This window comes from Acyrthosiphon pisum, chromosome A3 (assembly GCF_005508785.2).
Source record: "Acyrthosiphon pisum isolate AL4f chromosome A3, pea_aphid_22Mar2018_4r6ur, whole genome shotgun sequence".
Taxonomy (NCBI): domain Eukaryota; kingdom Metazoa; phylum Arthropoda; class Insecta; order Hemiptera; family Aphididae; genus Acyrthosiphon; species Acyrthosiphon pisum.
Genome location: NC_042496.1, coordinates 16,032,218 through 16,047,861, shown reverse-complemented (window position 1 = coordinate 16,047,861; position 15,644 = coordinate 16,032,218). Strand labels below are relative to the sequence as shown.

Below are 15,644 nucleotides of genomic sequence, written 5' to 3'. Positions count from 1 at the left end.
TTTTAATTATTCTCGAACCAGTACCTATACCTAATATACATATATTTCCCTATATTACGCTTCTACATAATATTAATTCTCTTATTGATATTTATTTAGTTTTGTTTGTTCTTTTTCTTTGTTAAATTAATTTAAAGATATAACACCATGTTATAATATCGGCACCATGATATCGGAAGATACAACAATTTGATTAAGAACCAGGTGATTACCTTACTGAATTCATTCAATTTACATGGATATTATACAAATAGAAAAATAGATAAGTATTACGCATTTGAACTTCAAAGTATTGTTGTCTTATCTATAAAAAAAAACATATATTTGTAATAAAGAAGATTTTTGTCGATTCGGTTTAGCGTTAATTACAGCTGAGACGCAATTTAATGTGATTACACATTGAAATAAAAACATTGTCGCTTATGATTTTTGTAAGTAGTCTCGTATAAAAATTAAAATTTATGACATATAGTCCGATAAAAAAATTGTTTTTACATATTTAAGCGAAGCATAACGGAAATAATTAACAAATTTCATAAATTAACTATATGTATATAATATGGAATTACTATTCTATTCTAATTGATATTACAAAGTCAACAATTTAAAATTAATTAGAACACATTTAGAACACGATCTAGGTAATTAGAGTTAATTATATTTGTTAGTAGTTTTTGCAGTTACAGCTAACAATACAATAAATGTTTAATTTTTTTTGTGTATCAAAATGTGTCCACCCAAATACGCACATATTTTGATGTTTTGAATGATGGTTATTTTTTCGTTGCCTGACATTTAGTCCACGATATTATTTATTTGCTTCAGTGACTTCAATTGTCGTCTTACACATATATTGGATGCAATTTATATATATATTATATATTCATTTGAGTATTATGGGTCCCGAAACTGTCTACGCTTTCACCGACATGACCGTAATTAGGTGTGATGGATGACTAAATCTTTCTGTGCCATTGTTCTAGAAGATGGAGTATCGTCGCTATACCACGCGATTCAAATGTGTATAATTTAAATTCATACCTATTTAAACGGTTCCAGATCAACGACTGATATCCAAACACCTGCGTATGGATATATAGTGCACAACGAATAACTCTGAATTCGCCAATAAAAGTCGTCTTCTAAATCCTATTGGTTTTCGTCATCGCTATTGTTATAATTATTACAAAAAGGTTAATTGTTTAAATATTAAAAACATTTTTAAAACGTTATATCCCATAGGCCATATTATACCTATAGTAAACCTCATGTTTCATCAAGTGTAATTATATACATAGTATTTTATTTATTGTTCAGAGATGTAGTATACATATTACCTGTGTACTCTTTTGACACATTCTGTATACGGTAATTTATGTGAACGTGTAAGATTGTGTTGCCAAAATGTATCACCTTAATCGTCACAGTTAAACTCACAATATATTTATTGTTCATCGTGAATAAAAACTAATGATTAATCACTATATTTATGAGTGTATAAACTTATAGAAATCATGAACTATGCAAACGTATAAATTAAAATCGGATAATTTATGAAATATAAAAGATCTGTATTCTTTACGTGTTTAAATTATTATTTTCAAATAACTTATAATTGTTTTAATGTCTATTTACGATCTATCGTACGATAAAACAATAAACAATGGGAGGACAGATTATAGGTATATATATAACTATAATAATAAAGGCGTTATGATCGCGTTAAAAGTACGTAAATCATATTTCGTCTTCTATTGTAACTAGTAACTATTATTATATAGTTACCTACTTTTAAAATTATCATAAGCATCTATATGTAGTCTGCAGAGTTCTGTAAACCTGACTATATATTTATCATTATATCGATCAAAACCGGCAAATACTTAAGACACGACGCGTTTGTTTTTTTAAAAATCTATTTCTTTTTTGTTATACAATAATAATAACAATAATGATAACATATAGGATCATAAAAAATTCGCGTGGTTTGCATGTAATTAGAATAGACGTTTAATAAATGTGTCATTTATAATGTTTTCCCTAAAGTATTCAATACGATGCAATAGTTATAAAAATCAATAAATCATTGTAAATATCGATCATCGCATAATCGAGCAAAGTACACACAACATCATCATAATATGCAATGTATATGCCATTTTTAACGTGGGTCTCATTGTCACCGCACAGTGCGTTGTAAAATAATGACTTCAAGACTTTAGCGTGCAGTGGTTAGGTTATGCACGTACGTAGGTATATATTTATTATATATAATATGCGTGTTATGTGTACACAGTATTTTGACAGTATATTAACGAATGATGGATATGACCATCGCATACGCATAATATATGATATAGGTGTACATTATTTTAAAACCGACTCGTGTGGCTTATATTTTTTTACGCGACCGGAACACAGCAATACACGTGCCAACTCTGTTTCAAAGACGTTTATCTTACTCTCGAAATGAAAATAATATGCCACGCCGCACCGTGTCATACACTTACAGTATATGAGTAGAAATTCGTACGTGAGCCATAAGTATATAGGAACCGTGGTGACGCGTTTCGAGGAGACTAGAGACCGCTAGAATAAAAAAAAAAACCATCCCATCGTGTATATATATAATATGTATGCCTGTGTGTGTGTGTGTATATATATCATATCTATAGATCTATGCACATAACGTCTAGTCTTTCTATCCAACACCCTGGAGTACAAACCACGAGCTAGTGTTTTAATATTGTGCACAGCTTTCCACAATTCGTGGTTCAATGATAATATATTATATGGTAGCCCGTTATTCATTTTTTTTTATTCGCGTACACATTTTATTATAACTATATTATTATATACCCGTCGCAATAATATATACGAGTGCGCCAGGAACAATGGGGCCTCGATTTTTACTCTCTAAAAACACTTATTTAACATGTGTACTGTGTGAGCGTGTGTGGGAGAAGTGATATATAGATACGAATCGCCGCAGCGGTCAATGATGGGGCCTAGACTTTTTGGTTGTGCAGTTGTCCGTCCTCTTCCGAGATCGGTCACGAAATTATACGTACGTAAGTAGTTGTAAGTTTATGTAAAAAATAATAATTATGACTCGGCCTGAAAATCGTGCGTGAGCGAACTCGGTGCAATAAAATATGGTGTACAATGTTATTATATTATTATTATATTGGATAAACGACCGCGCACGCCGAAGATGGCTATCTGTGGGCCGTCGTTTGTGTTCAATAAGCACCGAATGATTTAAACGCTACTCGTTTGTACGAAAACAAACAGTAATCTAGTTATTATATTATCCTATATACAGACGTACAACACACGCACGTTCGCGCATAAACCACTTAATATAGATAGGTACGCGTGCACGATGATGTTATTATTATTATTATCAATAATAATATTATTATTGGTATTATTGTTATACAATAAATTATTGTGCTGCGGGACGATTATATTATTATAATATTATGCGAGAGCTGCATGCATGCCGTTCGTCGTAAAACATAATATAATAGGTACAGCATAATATAAATACGAATAATATAATATAATGCCGAGTCGTTCCTGGACAGCTTTTATGTGGTACGTTTGTATAATAATTATTTCGAGTGCACTTAAAAAATTACAAACGCGGCAGCAATAAAATAGTACTTCCGCACGGCGTGCCCTCCGCACTAGGACGAATTACGACCGCGACCGACTACCATCGAATATTATTTATTGTTAATTTCATTCCTCCGAAATATTATAATGGTAAACCAATAATTGTAGTAATAATAATAATGTTATCATACGATCGTTTGTGCGTTTACATATTATTATAATTCAAACACACGTCACGATGTAATAAGATATTAATATATACGTCGGATTAAACCTGTAAAACGATAAAACTTTATTATATTTTTATTAATTATTATTTTTCCGTTTTATTTAAATTAATACTATAATAATATAATATACGGGATTACGTTATAGAACGTAATATATGTAATGATTATTTCTACTATAATTTGATATATATTTTATTATTTTCAAAAAAAAAATAATGAATAAATCCTATACGTATATCGGAACCCAAAAGAAAAACACTTGAAAAGCAAAAATACGTATTGGGTGGTTAGTTGTATATTACATTCCATAAATAACTCCGACCCTTGTGCGTAAAGTTCAAGCTAGGGACACGTTTTATACGCCTACGGCTATTTCAACCCATTATAATAACGCACGAAATGAAGTCTATTTTGAGCTTGATCTAGTCGTTTTCGCGGGAAAGGCAATTCTAGCGGATATACCCTTTTGGACGAATTCGTGTAAAACCGGTGGAACGGAAAACAAACTATATATATTCGTCTTAAAACTTTTCCCTTGACAAAAAAAAAAAAAAAAAGAGAAAAAAGATTCAAACGCAACAAAGTAAAATAAATTGAAAAACGGAAAGCTCTTTTGTACATAAGCCTCCCCTGCGAAGCTCCCAGTGATCTTATATTATGTAATATATATATATCTGCAATTGTTGAGGACATTTCCTTTCTAACTGCGAAATTACAACGATCAAATTAACGGACTCCTTGACGGTTTTGTTTTCTATGAGTTGGATCAATACCGTTATAATATATTATTACTATTATTATTATTGTCTTTGTTGTTGTTGTTGTTGTTCGCTTTCTGATATAAAATAATAATGTGTATATTATACTAGTATAAACACTGTTTTTTGTTCATCGAATCGTGGAAGCGTGTTTTTGACACACTTCATAAGTTGTTTGTACAGATGTAATTAAATGATTGTACCTCTATGCATAAAAACAAACAAAACGATGTCGGTACCTACACTAACGCTGTTATTTAAAAATAATCACCCACTTTATAAACATAGATATTGGTAATAAAAGTTGTATTAAAAATTCAGTAAAGATTGTTTCGTTATAGGTAGAGTTTTTTTACCTATATATTGCTGTTTCAAACAAAGTTTGTTCTTGTTCTCTACCTGTACATTGTTTTCACGAGTAATTGAAAAATCCAATCACAAAGCATTAAAAATATATTATATACCTATAGATATGTATTTGTTCACAAAAGAAAAAACAAACCGATCGGTCCAGTAAAAGTCATTAAAAATTAATTTAATTTCTTAATTCTACTTTGCAGGAAGATATATATATATATATATTTGTGTGTGTGTGCACTATACACAGTACAGGTCTTTATGTCTTACACACTTATATATTAAATTATATCAGAGCCGCACTAACTTTATTACAACTATATAATTACGAATTGCACGCTCGCCGATCATAAAATGATTGTTAAAACGTTTTTAGGGTACCTACAAACAACAAATACACAAATTTCAAATGTACCTATGTATATAATATCATAACGGAGCCAAACTGTACAGAAATATACAGATAAACATTATTCGAATCTATGTGTGTATAATATATTATGCAACTCCCGTTGTAAACATAATAATTGGTTTTAATCGCGTCAATTACACTGTCGTCTCGAGAATAAAATACTTGTTTTATATTTTATATTATTATAGGTACATCGGTGGGTAAACGGAATTATAACGATAATATATTCCGTGGGATAAAATGCCATTTGTGAGGTCGCAGACATTATATATATTATGTATAATATGCGCATTACCTGCAGTACGAATCTATACTCGGGCTCCAGATAACCATTTGACTCGCGGATAATTAGAAATATATATATATACGGAGCAGCGTCGTCCGTCGTTCGGACGACTGAGATCACTCGGCTTAATGTAAATTCTAGGTCTGCGATAAGATTATAACAACAATAAGACGACCACTCGAGATTGCGACCGCTTCGGCGGTGACATTGATATTAAACGAAGTCTGCTCGGATATAGAAACAGTATGGTGGCGACCCACAGACTATAGCGATGGCAGCAGTCTTAGTACTAAGTAATACGGTAGTAGACAATTTAGTACCTAAGTAATATATAAGTGGAGACCAAAACCGTATAAAACGTTTTCGAACTGTTGACGTTTTTGATCCTTTCGGGCGATTATCCTTCCTCTTGTTTGGACAACACAGACTTCCCTCCTCCGCGCATTTTCTTTGTCCGCAAACACAACCTTTCCAAACGATATTTCCCGGTACGTCAGCTCCTATATTTGTCAAAATTTGAGTGGAGATGTAAGCCATATAATAGTTTATATATATATAATATGTAGGTATAATGTATAATGTAATTTATAACATATTATAGTACTGTAGTGCAGGGACGTTTTCTGTTTACCGCCCGTGTATATACATGCACATATTATGTATCCACGGGCCATGTGAGATTATCCCTTATCATCGAAAATTATATCGAAAATCCCTATCACCTCCTCAAACTTTTGAGTTTTAATTATTCTATTCAGTGTCTTACCGACCAATCATGTTCCCACTAAACTTGCCGGTCAAAATATATAACGATTCTGTTTTCTCCATCGGTACCCCAATCTCTGCAGCGAGTAACACCTGCTGCAGATAATTGCATTTGACCTAACTTACTGTTAGACGTTGGTTGACGTTATGCATGATAATAATATGTTGACACGAACGTGTTCGCGGTCTAATAAAGCTCATCGCAATAATGTAGTGAATCTTTTTTTTCAAAAAACGCCTCCGTTGGGGACGAAGGCGGTCAACTGCATTCAAAACCGTTACAGCGGCCAGCAATTGGCGATATTCAGTGGTCGTATAAAAGCGTTCGCGTGCGATGGCTGTGTGAGCAATATCAATTTTAACGGGACAAATCGCGCGGAAATGATATATAATATATATTATATATATATATAAATAAATGATTTCCCCTCCCGTTTCGTGTATAATATATAAATAATAAATATATAAGTACGGGTGCAAAAATATAAATTGTATAAATCACGTTATTGTTTACGACACCGATGAGAAATGGTAAATAAAACCCTGACGATTATTATATTTTCTTGTTTATATATATATATATATATATACAGAACTTAGAAATTGGCAAAAACCGTAGTGAAAACGCGCAATATATATATATTACGTACACCACTTTCCACGCACCACGAAATCGTGGTCTGATAATAATTTATTATATCGTCGGCGGTGGTGGTGGTGGTCCATTAGAGAAATGTGTCGTTTTATAAATTACGACCGCAACTACGCGTATATATACGATTGTCTGTCGGTCGGTTTGTCGCACCTTCGACTTTTTCGTATCACATGCACCCCACCTGCGCAACAATCACCGAAAAGCGTTTCTCCGGGTGCCGACCGCGATGAGGAATATATATATATATATATATATATATAGGTAGTAGGTACCTACCTAAAACGAAATTTATCTACACATATTATATTCGAGTAGATAATCGCGTGGTGTGTTTATATACTGTAGCTTTTACAAGTGCGAACAATCGGTAAAAGTCAGGTTTTTGCACATCCAATGCCGACGACCACAAATTTATATAATGTATTATATACACACTGCGGTGGCCGGTGGTGCTGGAAGGTGCGAACATGGTATTTATTATTTCATGATTATTACCGTTCAATAATAGGTATTTAATAATTCGTATTCAAATATATTTTTCATAAGCACTTTTTTTGTTGTTTACATTTTGGTTAGAAATAAACAATTTTAAAAACGTCCTATTCATATTCTTTTGGAATGATTTATTCTCTTATTTTTCGTTACCTAGTTAAACAAATGTTAATTGAATATTTATATAAATTATAATTTTTAATAACGGCTATAATAGGCCTGTAGCTTTTATATTATGGGAAGGTACCTACAATTTATCTCGCACCAATGGAAAAATAACACATAGTTACTTCCATAAACCAAACATATTGTTTCTCATATTATATGTGATATTTCTATTATTGACTAAATATACTGATACTTTCTTAATATATTTATTTCTCTCAGAATGTTAATCTTTGACATTTTCTGTACATCATCATCTCGAAACGATAAACATATACCAATATATACTTAAAAAAATCGAGTTAGAACGTTATTGTAATTTTTTAACGGGTTTTTAACGAGTTTTTAATGGGCTTCTATTATAAGTTACTATCATGTTTTAAATAACGAACTGTTTACAAAAAATACAAATGTGTAATTTTTTGCTTTTTCTTTGATAACAAGTTAATAACAGTTTTCATTTTGTTGTACTCGTAGTTTAGTTGAAGTGAATAGGTACTTAAAATTCAAATATATCTATAATCTATAATACGTATTGTGCATTAGAACCAATTGATAATTTACCGATATTATAAATAGCTGAAGTATTAAACACGTTAATTCATTTATAAAAATTAAAATACTTAAACACGATAAATTGTTTATTTTTAATATTCTAACCATTTAAATTCATTTTATAATATAATATTATTTCATATCATAAGTTACGTAAATTTAGACAAATATAATATATATGTATAATTTATGTTCAAAACCAGATTTAGGTGCGTATAAAAAAAAACTACGCTTAACTATATTCTATTAATTAATCATTCAATTCTCAAACTCGATGACGACAATATCAAAGTTTAGTGTAGAAGAAACCGTGCAACTCGTATTTTTTTTTTTATAGCGTTCCATTCGTTTCTTTCGTTGAAATTTCGAGTGCACCGCCGATGAATGTTTCGTGGAGGCGTATTCCGGACGTATTATTTATGATGTCGGATAAAAAGTGTACACACACACACACATTGGCTTTAGGTTTTTGAGCGAATAAAATATAAAACTAAATAAATAAACAGTAAGGTCGCGATCGAAAGCCCTCGTATCTTCGTCCCGTGAGATGGTTTTTTCTCTCATTGCGTTTTCGTTTCCACTATGACGCCAACGCGTATTTTATGTAATAAGAATATTATTTACCCGAATTTCGGATCAAACATTCTTACCGGGCTCAGAGATGTACTTATAGTGTGTGTATTTTTTTTAGTATAAAATTGACTTTTGACGTCTGATTTAGAACGTTCACATGACTCGTAATCATCGATAAAACTAATATAATATTGTATTTTCTTTATAATATTCTAGTCGACAGCTGTTATTTGACGTGTCCATAAACTATAAATAACATGTCATCAGTTATGATAACGTATACCTATCGACAATACAAACATATTGTAAATCATATTTTTCAAAAATAAGAGATAATATTTTTTAGTAATATCTCTAATTATTGTGTACTATTAATTAAATTTTTTTTTTATATTATTAATCGATAATGTATTTGTGTGTTTTTATTTATAAATTAACTTAACTAAACTATCATCAAACACAAAAATATAGGAAAATTAATCTGTGTACTTTTGTCGGATTTTTCGGGTATTTAAAATTTAAATCTAGAAGTAAGTTATTACAAATGAAAATTGTTTTATATAGAAAAATATTGACGAAACCTGACAAGTGAACATGAATCAACGTTTTCGTCTTTGAGTTACTATAGTAATCATAAAGTTGAATATTTTAATATATTATTAATAATAACAAAACTCAATATTGTATAATATCGATTAGGTCAAACGTAAATATTGAATTATTTACTTACGAAAACAACAAATACGGATAATGTCGCGTTTAGGTTCTAAATTCTAATGGGGAGTACTACTTGAACTTGGTTCCAGGAAAGTTATTTTCTAAAAAATTCGATTCGACATTTCAATGAATTAAATTTCAATTAATATTTGCAAACTGTTGGGATATAATATTTATTATACATTTTTGAAGAAAATCGCGGCACGTATATTATTTCTGATATAATATTTATATTTTTTTTATTCGTATATTTATTGTTTCTATACTTTATCGTTATTTCAATCGTGGAACGTACCTACCTGTATAATTGTATTGTGTGCACTAAAATTTAAATCGAATCGCAATCAATTAATCGGATATACGAGTGCGACGCGTACACACGTGCAACATAATATTATTTCCTAGTTAATAAATTATTTTTTATAGGTTTTTCGCTCTACGGACGATTATGATTTTTATACGCGTTTTATTATATGGGTAGGTACCTATATAATCGCGAGGCCCGTTCTTGAAATTTATGTTTTCCCATTAAATACGTGCTATTGATTTCTTTTTTTTTTCTCTACTCCATGTATCCTATCAATAGTCGAATGTTTTTCTTCTCGACGATTATTATTACACAGTACCTATATATTATGATGATATTATATTATAGGGGTACGGAATAATATGTAATTAAAAAAAAAAATTATAATATACATAAATATGACCGACCGACTATGTGACTTTAAGAGCATATATTAATAAAATATTATAATATATACATATATAATAGCCGTCGATATAACGTTTTACGTTCTATATCCCATGGTTAGGATACTATGTTTGTGATGTTACAGCAAGTTGTTACATTATTGTTCGTCGAACGCCTTACCGGGGAAACGAGAAGCAACCGAAATCTCGCCCAAGAGTGTTTGCGTGCTCGTGTGGGCACCGCATATTATAATGACGCGCAATTTATCATACTTTGTGGCGTTACGATAAATCTCCATCCAAGTCTGGGACGCGTGTGCGCTTTATTTATTTGTTGTTAAAAGGTCACATCGATCGATTCCGTCCTGCGTTATATTATTATTATTATTATGTGCACGCCACGATAAAACGAAAAATAATAATTTATACGACGACAAACGCGACGATGACATATTATTATATTATATTATTATTATTATTATATCGATGGTCGTAACATCCGACAAACTCTTCACGCACAGCGATTTGCCTATTGAAGTGTGATAAAAAGCACCGGTTAACACCGATACGAATGAGTACAACTTGCCATTATATACACTTATATATTATATTATACAGGTACACCGCATTCGCAATTAATATCATACCGCCGGCCGAGGTTAGACATTTCCGCATCTCCGAGTCCGTCTAAATAATTATAATGTATCGATATGACTGCAGTCATCGTTATTATAATATTTCGTACAGTGTTTTTTATTTTTATTCCTGTCCACGTGTAAATAGACAAACTTTCTGTTTACGAACGATACGAGTGGATAACCATTTCGTTTGCATTTTTAATTACCTGCACCTGAATACGTTTTATATTTACGCACATTATGTATAACAGGGTCCACCAATTAATACTTTCCGCGGGCCAAATTAAGAATTTGGAAAATTCTCGTGGGCAATACAAATTCAAAGTACATAATATTTATTATTATATGCCGATTGGCCGAAACTATTTTATTTCTTAATAAAAAAAATATACACGTGTTATATAACTATAACTAATGAAAATAGAATTACATTTAATAAATAAGTGAAGCATACATTATACATTGTATGATATACTTGATAATATGTAATCCATTATCGATTGCAATACTTTTAATATTGTAAATCAGCTGTGGACACTCGTTTTTTTATATTATTTATAATTTCAATATGCCATTCGATACTTACAATATACATAGGTATGCATGTATATTACCTACCAACCTTTAATTAAAAACATAACAATATTCATATTTTTTGTGTACAAATTGTAGGTTATCCAACAGCAGTACACCGATCGATACCTAATTATTATTATTTTTTTTAATTATACCCGTGAGTACCATGGTTTTCAAATAATTCGATACCGTGACAACCTATATAACATATTATATTGTTCCTGTTAATTTTTTCTAACCTTTAATTATTTATTTGTTTTTGAATAAAAAAAAAAACAATTTAACTGTGATGCATATCATAATAATTAATAATATATATCATGTATCTTATACTCGATAAGTACTTATTAATAACTTATTCAATAGCCACCTAAAAAATGTCATGCACTTGAATTTACGTGTAACTTGGAAATTTAATTTTGTTTAATAATTGATAACAACAAGATCAATATATCAGTACATAACATGACTACAAGGCAGCATATCATATTATATTATATATTACATGTTCGTTGCGAAGATTTAAAAATCATTATTCGAAACACTGGACGCAGTCAAATCTAACATTTCATACTAGTATAGGTAATAATAATATTTGGACATATAAATATGTTATACTCAAATATATCATATAAACTTAAATAATCTGATGGTCGGGTGTATATCGTTGTCATATACTACGTACACTGTACAGTGTTATTGAATCGGTACAATTATTGAATCTCGCGGTGCTTTTGATTCTAAATTAATATAATAAGGTTATATTATATATCGATATCGTATTCTCACCATCGATGACTATTAAATCTTAGTAATGTGTAGTTGTTTCTCTCATTCGAAATGGATTGAATTTTAATAAGAGTTTTTTCAACTTTAGTTACTTCAACGGTTTCAATTCATCGATATGAAAAAATATACATCCAAGCCACACGTCATATCATAATATATTATTATAATAATTGCATCCGAGCGCGGTTTCTAATAGTTTTGCAATTCAACCAAAATCGCAATTTATTCTCTTCTGCAGTAAAGTGAATGTTATCAATAAAATAAAAATCACAATTTATATTTTCTATTTACATAATATTGAGCGTGTTTTTTTTTTTAGGATTCTCGTATTGTTGCAGTAGTTAATACACCGTTATAATATATTATTATATTGTATAATATATTTGAATTTAACGTTTATATACTACAAACATATAAAATACAACTTCGAATGTTAGTACATAAGTACATAACTACTTCAAAGTGGTTCGAAATGTTAGAACGTATCAACGTTTTACTATATCCTTCGCATTAGTTACACACACAATGTGTTCACTGTATTCTCATTGAAAATAATTAATTGATATCTTTTAATGTTAAATTCTGATACAAACAAATGGAATTTAGGTCGTTAAAATAAAACCCATTGAATCATCCACGTAGCTTTATATCAGCTATACACCTCATAGTTGTATAATATAATTTAATTTGATAATAAACGAGAATATCAACAATGTCTCAAATGTCTTAAGACGACAAATAATAAAACGAGAACGTAAACTGTACAAACTACATAGTAAACGCTTGTAATCTATTGTGTATTGGAATGCGTTTGGAATTCGATAGATACGCGTGTTATGCTTATTGCAAAACGTTTAATTTATTTAAAAAAAGTATTTGTACACAATACACATAATGTAATTGTATTAACATATCTATAAAAATGACTTAAAAATCCAATAAATAAATATGTAGGTAATATTATATTACTTACTTAATATTTCTTATGTATCCATTTGGTATTTTTAGGTTTTACGTACAAACCGTGGAATTGTGGCAAAAGCCAAGATAATGTCAATGTTTTTAATCAACAATATTTGTTTATTTTATTTAAAAAAAAAAAATGTACACCTTATAATAATCAATTCATAATTAAGACGTTACCGCGTGTAGGAACCTATATAATTTTATTTAAATAAACGAATGAGACATTCTATATTATAATATATTTTATGCAAAATAGTAAGACACTAATAATTTAGAAACAATATACCATTTCGCCTACACTTTTAAGTAATAACAGTAAAGTGATATACATCAATCTAGCTACATAGACTTTGTGTCTGGAGATAACACAGCGAAACAAAACGCCGTAGTTCGACCGCGGTTAGTCTGAATTTATACTACAACAATAATTTATAATACCATTATCATGGTAGTCGCCGACCGTGACCACTGATCTCCGCTCGTTCACAAAAGCCGTTCGCGCGATTGTTGATGGTCGAAAGCGCTCCGCCAAGTGTCCGCGCGAGTGTCGTGTTCGCCGCGACCGTCTCCTTTAGGGGGAAATTACTTTCGAAGGAATCGATATTATGGTGTATCGATTGATATTATATTATTATTAATATCCGTATAGACCACTCTCCCACGATAACACCAACAGTATTGTCTGCACCATTGCCGCACAATTAAAATATATTTGTATTGTGTTTTATATTTTATAATATTATGCACGCGATCGTCGACGAACATGTTATTGCAACAGCAATAGTTTTGCAGTGACATTTTTCTGAAAAAAAATTGAACAAATAAAAACCTTCGTACAGTCATCTTTGCCGTCCGGTTCCGGTCGCTTCATACAAAGATAATTCGCAATATAAAAAAAAAAAATAATTTGACATGTCCGCGAATGATAATAATAATAACAGCAATGCATGCAATTGATATATATGTGTATAATTACCTGTAGTATTATAATATTGTTTATAATTCGTACCTATGAAAAAGTGTATTTATTTTGATATCGTACGTACTGCAACGACAATGAAGCGTATCATTTTTTTTTTCGTGACGTCCGTATCTCTTTTTTTATATGCATAAATTTGGTGGATTGACAATTTTTTTTTTTTGCAGGTGGTAAACCATGTGGGCAGAATGAGCCGTGGCCGAAGAAAACTGTTGGTGTACGGGTTGGTCGTCGGCACGTTACTGTTGCTGGCGTACAAGCTACGCACGTGCCCCGAACCCCAAACCATGTTCATGATGCCGAAAGACGTGAGTAACCGCATATATTACGACGATACCTACAATAAAAAATTATTTTAAAATTTCAAAATTATTTTACGTAATTTTACGTAAAATTATGACTGAGTGAACTTTAGGATTCCCGCTCGTAATGGCGTAGTTTTAGCCCCGGTGTATGGTGGGTGTGCTGGAGGGATGGGTGAGTGGGTCGCGCCAACTATTGCATCGTGGTTTAATATAATAGGACGCACGATCCACGTATGCAATTTTTTTTTTAAAAGGACGAAATGTGGTTATAATGGTTTTCCGATTACGTTCAGAAAAAAAGTCATCTACAGGCGGGTTGTTTTTCATTGATATAATATTTTACTATTTTTTTTTTTTTTTTTTTTTTTAACTAAGAATAAAATCGATTACTATTCTAAGTTGTTTATGATATAGATACGCATTATACAGTGGAAACGACGGCGGAATAATAAAAATAAAGTGCTAATGGTCTGACACCGTTTTTTTTTTTTTTTTTAATTATTTTCTCTCCATATCGATTTATTCATATTTAATTTACGGACCTATACGTCTCGACGAGAATTTCACCGTTTTTAAGTAGTTCGCGTGGCCGCAGGGGTATAATGTCCCATACATATAATATATTATATTATCAGTCTTGCCGTTTTAAAACATTAGATCCTATCGTGGATCCCTCTCGATATATTATTGATCATATTATTCTATAGTATTAAGCTACCTATATAACATTATTACGACTCAAAAGTGTATAGAACATTGTAACGATCAAAAACCGTTTTTTCTCGCACTTAATAATATACGCAAACAAAAAATGTTTAAATAAAATATCAAATGTATATTACATATGTAATTTTAAAAAAGGCAAATCTTATTTCCAGAAATAATAGTTATAATTGGCTATATACATTCGATAAACATGAAGCCTACTACAAAAAAAAAAATACGTATTTTTTCCTTACGAATACATATTTTTTTCACACTACATTAGCGCGGTTATTGCAGTATTTTGTTTTATTAATAATTATTATTACATGTAATATTATAATATTATTATCTTATCGCTTAATTATAAATTATAATAATTTCCATGCACAGATCCGGAAGGTCTCACG

At 30.7% G+C, this 15,644-nt stretch overlaps 1 protein-coding gene across 3 annotated transcripts in view; it reads left to right on the top strand.

Moving 5' to 3' along the window:
- Positions 1-15,644, top strand: part of LOC100160328 (protein-tyrosine sulfotransferase) — a 111,930-nt gene that overhangs the window by 86,489 nt on the left and 9,797 nt on the right. For 2 of the 3 annotated variants that reach the window (XM_008182542.3, XM_001942832.5), the window contains one exon: positions 14,395-14,535. In XM_008182542.3, the coding sequence (XP_008180764.1) occupies positions 14,395-14,535 (141 nt within the window). Of the gene's footprint in view, positions 1-14,313; positions 14,334-14,394; positions 14,536-15,644 lie in introns of those variants that run through there. The other variant, XM_029491259.1, reaches the window with a different exon arrangement.